The sequence below is a fragment of the Argentina anserina genome, chromosome 2 (assembly GCF_933775445.1).
Source record: "Argentina anserina chromosome 2, drPotAnse1.1, whole genome shotgun sequence".
Lineage (NCBI taxonomy): Eukaryota > Viridiplantae > Streptophyta > Magnoliopsida > Rosales > Rosaceae > Argentina > Argentina anserina.
The window spans coordinates 879,996-888,594 of NC_065873.1; the positions used below are offsets into that span (position 1 = coordinate 879,996).

The 8,599-nt window shown below is 36.7% G+C and overlaps 1 protein-coding gene across 2 annotated transcripts; it reads right to left on the reverse strand.

The window, feature by feature from the left end:
* Window positions 1-472: 472 nt before the first annotated feature.
* Window positions 473-2,216, reverse strand: LOC126784621 (uncharacterized). Of its 2 annotated transcripts, XM_050510095.1 has the most exons (5): window positions 2,010-2,216; window positions 1,313-1,517; window positions 1,139-1,153; window positions 987-1,048; window positions 473-894 (listed from the first exon to the last, which is right to left on the reverse strand). In XM_050510095.1, exons 1-4 carry the CDS (start codon window positions 2,115-2,117, stop codon window positions 999-1,001), a joined length of 378 nt encoding a protein of 125 aa, XP_050366052.1. In that variant the 5' UTR covers window positions 2,118-2,216; the 3' UTR covers window positions 473-894; window positions 987-998. The 2 variants fall into 2 exon arrangements, 1 of the variants encoding a protein (XP_050366052.1); XR_007670960.1 differs by having other exon boundaries at window positions 987-1,506.
* Window positions 2,217-8,599: the final 6,383 nt, after the last annotated feature.

Genomic DNA, 8,599 nt, shown 5'->3' on the forward strand with positions numbered 1-8,599 from the left:
AGTCTTAAGTCTACGGTCTCTCGTAAAAATATTTTGAGGTACGCCTTCGCAATTTAATACATTGGTGTAGACAACTAGTGTAGAACAAATTATGTTTTTGTAATGTGAGAAAAGGTATTAATCATGTCACTCATATATATATGATCTTAAGTTGAGGACGAATTATTGATTCAAATGTGAATGAATTACGACTTCTTAAGTAATTCGAGTGACCATGTTAATCTTTTCACGTGACTACAAAGAAGATGGATATGAAGATAATAAAATCAAGACTACAGACTAATTAACTAAGATTAATCTGAGACTCAACCGCGGTGGTCAACCTAGTAAACCTAGTAACTGAGTGTTAGGTTGGGAATCTGCCAACCCAAGTTCGATTCATGAGGTTTTCAAAGTAGTCAGGCACTATATATGTGCTCAATGCAGAATTCGAGCATTTCACATGACTTGAGAGATTCGGCTTAGTAATTTTAATCTAAATTGCTGCACAGCCTTGCAATACACATATAACATACAGGGGTGGACAAGATATCCACCAAGTATACTAATAAATAACCTTTTATTAGTTGCCATGCTTATATCACTTTCAAACAATATACGAAATAAGTAATTGACATACACAAACATATATAACTGTTCTTAGTAAGATTCTTAAGATACATACAAAAATTAATTTACTGGTTCTATAATAAATAAGATTAAGATTAAAAGTTAGTATACCTATATTGCTGAGCCAATTATCTGAATAAGCCTGTCGAATACACTACTTTTTTCTGCTTCAAATGACTTCCAGTGGACAAGACATTTGTATATAGTGATTGCTGCAACTGGCTTTCCTTCACTGAACCCCAGATCATCACTTGTTACACATTTCATCAGAGCATCAACACTCTCCTGCAGAATATGCAGAAAGAGTCAAGGAAACAGATCCATGAAAAAAAGAAAATAATGAAAGCTTAATTTAAGTGCAAAAAAAAAACACATACATGTCGCCTGTTTTAATTTGCGATCTCCTGAAAGACTCTGAGCCAAATTTTTTTGATGGTTCCTGTATAATGTAAAACCCTCACTTTATGATCACATATAGAACAATGAATTAATATATTGTAAACCATTCATTCATTTAAGATTAACTTACCTGATGACCATCGACCTGCATTTTTAAGGGGGGAGAAATTAAATCTCAAATGAATGTTCTTAAAAGGACCAATGTGTAAAACAAACTATGCCATGTCTACCTGAGCTGTTGCAGCAGCCAACAAAATTCCAACCTCAGTACTCAGTAACAGAAACATGCAATTGGATAATATACCTGAAACATCCTTCCCACACCCGTCCACAAAAAGAGTCCAGCTCTTTTCAGTGTGACCCAACAACTTTTCATGTTCGTCTGTGTAAATCTCCAGACTTGCGAAAGGAATCAAGCAATGCATCATACTAGACTTGCGAAAGGAATCAAGCAATGCATTGCAGCAAGAGGCAGGGACTGGAGAAGATGACAACTCCCTGAGGACATACTAGAAATATACATAAACACAGAAATTTTTAAAAACAGTTTATAACCTGAGAATTCTATAAGCTAAATTAAAAATCCAACATTTTGTTTCCAAATGAATTACCTTGACACAATCAACAATGACATGCGGATCCTCATTAGGAGAAAACTTAACTTTCTCTGATTTCTAAAACTAAATAGAAAATTCGATCAACCTAGAACTTGAGGTTTAGATGCATATTTCAATCCCAATTCTTATCCAGGGACTCCTCCCAACCAAAACTCAATTCTATCGATTTCACTATTTAGATCCAATTAAACTATGCAGAAAAATTATCAATACATAATTAACCAAGAAGTAAATTGATCCAGTCTGATCTTGATTTAAAACTAACTACCCAATTAAGTTCGTAAGCATAGATTCATCAACACCAATTACCCAATTTGACAGTTTCATATCAGCAAAGGAATGAAAATAGACAGATGAATTCAAACTAACTAATCAGATCAAAACCTTTTGATCCAACTCATAGTCGTATACGATAGCAACGTCGGAGGCCGCCGGAGGAGGGACGCTTGTACACTTGTACGGAGAACATAGAGAGATTTTGATCCAACTCATAGCCGTAGTCCGTAGATGATAGCAACGTCGGAGGCCGTCGGAGGAGGGACACTTGTACGGATAACACAGAGAGAGAGAGGTGGGTAATTTGTTGAAACTTCAGAGGGCACCCAATGGTATTTTGAAAATATCATTTATTCGCTACAGTCCCCCATGTGTTTTTGTGGCTGGCTTATAAGCTAAAGTAGAGTTGGAGTAACTTCTCCTTTTCAAGAGAAAATGACCCTGACTTAAAAGAAAAGCCACTCACTTCTATCTCTGCCAAACACCAAAACCTCCTCATCTTATAAGCTAAGGAGCTTATAAGCCCCGCCAAACGCAACCTAAGAATACCTCAATAAGAAAATAATAACAAGGTTATATTAAACGTTAACAATTCGCTCTTTATAGTCTATATATTATGAGCATATATATTGTTTACATAATGACGCTGTTATCCGAACTCATTGGAATGGAAATAATTGCACATGCAGTTACAACTAAGTAGGAAAAAAGGAAATGGCAATTCCCAAAATCGAATGAAGGTTAGTCAGGCCCAATTGAGTCATCAGTCCACTAGGAAAAGAGACGCAAAACCATTTTGTTAATTTGTTTGGTTGTGTTTCGTTACCTAATTAGGGTTTGATCGAGCGCTCTACAAAAGCACTAGCGTAGTAACATAGATTCTTGAATCTTGGTTCTAGATAAGTTGTTTCTCTCTTTTAGCTTTGGTTTTCAATTTGGTTCCTGGATTGATTCGATTTAGGGTTTTGTAGAGCAGAAAGAACCAGCATATATAGATGTAAAACTGATCAAGAGTATTTTAGGTTTCTAGGTTGCAGCATAGTTCAATATTTATGAGCAGTCGCAATACATTCATGGGGGACTGCGTCTCTTCACGAAGTAGCGTCAATAGAAGAGGGGCAACATCCTTCTCAATTTAATAAAGAAGAATTATACAGAAATGAAGCAATCTAGCTACTTCCTGTAATTTGGCATGGTGCAGCAACCACTGGCAGGAACCACCTGACGGCTGACGATGTGATGGAGATGATTTTACAGCGCCTTAAATTGAACGATCGGATACGGCTAAGCATCATCTGGTACCAGGCCTTGGAGCCGGCCAACAACTATTTTGACGATGTACTGTTTTCTGCTGGTGTGTTGCATGTTGTTAGCTGTGCTCATGATAAAGAGAATGAGATGGGCATTGAAGCTCGTACTATACTCTAAACTTTGGAGATCAAGTAGTTCAATTAAAGTTGGTTCACTTCTTTTATTCTATACTTCGTAGGTATTTCCCCCGTCTTTTAGAATCTAACAATGAGGTACTGTTGGTGATACAAATAGTAAATGAGGAGCTCGGTGATGGTGGTATTGAGGGTAATGAAGGTGATGTCAATGAAGATAAAGATCAGGATGAAGAATATCCACATTTGGTGTGGATGACAATCAGGACATGCATGTTGCTTTCAAGTATACAAGCTTAACCCAAAGAATGACATCATTCTTAGGGTATTGGTAACTTGCTTGGTCGACGCAATATTACGTACTATTTGCAGACCGTGGTTATTTGTCCGCCTCCGCCAAGGAGATCAAGGAGCTAGAGGCTAACCGCATTTAGTTCGAAACGTACAAACACTTGTGTTCGCTCTAAGCGTGGAGTCGGTTTTCTTGACGTAGAGTGGAAAACTGAGCAAAACCTTCCTGGTATCGACGACGTGAACTAGAATCATCATATCCTAGATTCAGTTTCTTTATCCCAAGTATGTAGTAGATGGATAACAAAAATTTGTAAATTGTTTAGAATTTCTACGTTCTCGTTTCTTGATTTGCACTACGGGCGCATCCGCGCATGCATTTTTTCTTTCCCCAGAAGGGTCGATATAGACATATTTATGATATATAAAAAATGAATCATTTGATTGTTGTAAGATTACTGAAGAGGTTTTAGAGCCAACAATGGTTGTTATGGCCTTATATATGGGGCCTAATGCTCAAGTTAAATTAGTTCTAGATGTGTAAAGGTAAGGCATTAAAGCTATTTGACACATAAAACTTAATTAACCAAGTCGATTTCGCATTTCGCTCCCCAAGTTACATCTCGGAAAAAAACTTTTTACACCTTTCTTGTCTACTTTGATTTTGGACAATGGTGTTACCAAAATCCCTAATCTAATTCCTTTCCTTTTTGACGTAGGATTCTTTATTGTAGACGGACTGAGGGACAAAGATTATGGTCACTGTCTGGATATTTGAGAACTCTCAAATAATCAAGAAGATCCAATATTTCTGAGCGGTCTTTGCAACAACACAAACTAATGGCGACCGAGTCTCTTTACCGCAACTTTAAGTCCCCCTGTTTAGTACTGCATCCTCAACTTAAAAGACCCAAACTGCAGCAATAGCAACTACTTGAGCTTTTTGAGCCTCTCTGACGCCAAGATTCACAAATTAATGCTGCCTACACCACCTGAAGGTGCTATGAACTGGATTCATGGGTCTAATCAAGGTTGTTTGATTATGATCAGGGAATTGGGACTTGGGACTTGGGACTAGACTGTGAGATGTTTTTATTCAACCCAATTTCAAGAGTCCAACACAAACTTCCATCTTTCAGTACAATTGGAGATTTTTGCAAGTTTCAAAAAGTAAAGAGAATCTGAAGGAAAACAAGGCTCTGCTGCCTTAGACTTCTTGAACAAACTTGACTTATCTACGTCAGATGTTAATTCGGAACATTGTGTGGTTGCAGCTGTTTTCAAGGATCATTCAACTTTGGCTTTGTGCAGACCTGAAGAAGAGAACTGGACTATTCTCTTAGAGGCACCAGGTCATAGAGCCAATAACTATTTTTATGATGTGTTGTTTTCTTCGGGTGTGTTACATGCTTGCTGGATTCGCCGTACTCCGAAGGAGAACGAGATTGACATTGAAGCTCGTACTTTCATCTTTGGAGATCGAGTAGTGGAATTGAAGTTGGTTCAGTTTTTTGATTCTAAACGTGGTGGGGATAACCCACGTCTAATAGAATCAAACAAAATGTGGTACGTACTGTTAGTGATACAAAGAGTAGTACGTGGACCTGGGGGATTATGATTGTCACGATGAAGGATCGAGCAGGATGATGGTGAACTCAATGAGATGATAATGTTGATCAAGATGAAGACATGAATGATGAAGATGAAGGACATGTTTTAAGGTATACAAGCTTGACCGAAAGAATGAGAAATTTGTTAGCGTACAAAGCCTGGTCGACCAAGTACTACTTTTTGCAGACCGTGGTTATTTGTCCATCTCCGATCCGATATGTGGATATTAGCAAGGACCTAGAGGCCAACCGCATCTATTTTGCAACAAAAACTTGCGTTCGCTATAAGCCTCCTTCAGAACCAGTCGTTTCTCATGATATTGGCGTATTCAATTTAGACACTAGAAGGAGTGAGCAGAACTTTCTGATAGGGTCTCGACTTGAAGGTTTACTACAAAAAGATATAATAAGGTTCAGTTGGTTCACCCTAAGTATGTAATAGATAGATAAAATTAAACACAAATGGTTAAGAACTCTGCTGGTTCCTTCCCGTTCTTGTTTGCACTACGTGCATGGTTTATGTATGGATACATTTACATCATAAGTATTTGATTGTTGTTGTTTTTTCTTTTCGAAAAATAGTAGAATAAAAAATTGCTTGACAATAGTCGGAGGACAAATTACATCAGAATACCAACGTCTATCAAGAGACGATAGCTAGAACGCAAAAAATACTAAGAACATTACCCTCACTATGAAACTCATACGCATGTGCAAGTGCATCGATCAAACAATAAACAAGGAATGATCTAACCTATTTCCTTGAGAAACAGTAACCTTTCTAAAGAAAGAAAACTATCTAAACTGTAAACCGGCCAGTTTTAATGGCGACACTTTACTGAAACCAAGCATAATCACTTCTCTTCATTGTTCAGGCTGACCCCATGGAGGCGACACTTCAACCTATGAACGAAACACTAGGCCGCTAAATTGCGATAAAAAACTAGAGCCATGCCAGTTTAAGGCCCATACTAGAGCAAAGCGGCCTTCAAGAGAAGCCTAGTCCAAAGCCCAACAGAAAAGGCCCAAGTTCACCACCTCATTTACTAAGAAGAACGGACACAGACACGATTCGATACGTTGACATGACAAATGAAATTTTTTTTGAACACGAACATGTGGTGGACACGTTAATTAAATATTATTTTAATTATATATACCTAATTAGAAAAAAAATATGGAAAATAAGCTATATAGTTTTCTTAAATTAATACACCATATATCAACCCAAAATTTCATATACAAGTCTAATAAAGTTACATATCAACTAAAAAAGAACATTTAACCAAAAAAAAAACTAAAAAAAGAACAACCTTGAATCCAACATTCACCATTGATCATTAATCAAAATGACATGTCACATTTCAAGCCTGTAAACAATGTTGTGAATGAATATTCATTTACATGCATAGCTCACAATGTGGCATTACATATAACTGTGCATAAAAATCTGGTTTTGTATAAGTGTGCATGAATATGAAAAGAGGAAGAAAGAAAGTCACCTGTGCAAGAACACCTATGATAACTCCATCACCCATGTTGCTGCTGTGAATAATATTGCTTGAAGGTGAGTGAGGAGAGAGGCCAAGAAAATCCCAACTCCTACTAGTCTGCAGCTTGTCTAGCGTATTTGGTATAACGCGAACAACATCAGGCAACTGTAGCAGATTTAATTTGCACCATTTTATTCAGCTCATGACAAAAAGCTTAAGGACAATACATATAATTGACTACTAGTACATGAGCAAAAGTTCGAAGATAACATGAATTTTCTGGTCACCGCAAATTAACATATCTTTGTTTCATCAATTTAGCAAGATACCTACACATTTTTGGGCTTGAGCCGCTATAAGCTTGGCTGCAAAACCAGAGAAACCATGTCGGTAACTGTATACCATCAATTTTGAGGCCAAACTCTTACTGCAGCATAAGAAGCAACAAACTATTTACTCATAAACGTTTTACGTACTGCAGCATATATACTCGACTTCTTTTTATCCAATATAACAAAACCGGTGAGATCAAGGACCCCTCCATTGTGGCATTACTGCATTACATATATAATTGTGATTTCGAATGATGAAAGACCATACTCTCAAAAAGAAAAAAGATCAAAGACCAACCAACAAATTTAAGCCCTCAAAAGTATTGCAAAAGATAAGAAAAAGAGAAAAGAATTCAAAGAAAGAAGGTCTCAGAAGCATTTCAAGTTTTCAACAAACAAGTGGTGAGCAACAAGAGGTGAGCAACATTTTATGTAATATGATTCAAAGTCACAGTTAGGAACGAAATTGAAAAACTTCATAATTGAGTTCCGTCTATGATTAAGTAGTCGTCATATTATTAATTCACAAGTCATACCAACTCTTCCCTGACCCTCGTATCATTCTCTTCTCTCAAAAATCACAACTCAAAACCTCCTCTTATACCTAACACCAGTTCACCTCCATGTTCCCGTATGAATTAAATCCCTTAAAACCAAAACATATGAATTCAATTAAACTCATGCTACAACATACCCAATCAAATTAAACCCAAAACCAAGTTCATCTGACAATTAAACTTGGCAAATCTCAACCGTTTTTAGCTCAATCAAGAGGAGGAGGAGAAGAAGAAGTCCCCAACCCAATGGATTGGGTTGCTGAGAGAGATTGGCAGACAACACATAGCCAAGGAGGAGCAGAGAAAGATGTCGGCAAGTCTAGAGAGATCCCCAATCTGATCGATCTAAAATATTTGAAAGATAAATGATAAAACTAACCCTCGTGTCCTTCTTAATTGTGTCTTTAAAGGACACGCGCATCTCCAGTGCATGTCTTAACTACAATACACACGTCCGGCCGTATTTGCACGTATTTGAGCGTGTCCGTATCGTATCTGTGTTGGACACGTGATATGACAGCCAAGAGACGTGTCCGTGCCATGTAGCTTATTTGTTTTTTGACTATTGTAACTTCAATTATTTGTTGAGAAAGAAAGTATTCATATATGAATTTTCTTAAGTACCTTGAGGTACATGATACTCATATTTACTGATTTAACAATAAATTTATTGTCATTGTGGTAAACATAGTGATGTTGGATAAATATAGTTTTTTTTGTTATAATTACTTCATCCACAACCGTTTACAAGATTATGAACAAATAGTTGTTAATGTGGTAAATTTGTTTAGTTATTTGTAAATATAAAAAACACATGTTGTAACTTTGTTCTCAATGTTGTAAATGTAGTTTAATAAAATTGTAATTTTGGTTCAAAAAGTTGTAATTGAATGTATGTTATACCTTAAGGTATTATAGACGATCCCATTTGATGTATATACATACAAATGATAATATAATAGACTCTAACTACGCAAGAACATGGAAGTTGATTAGTTAAACATAAGTATCTCATACCCTTTAAAATGCA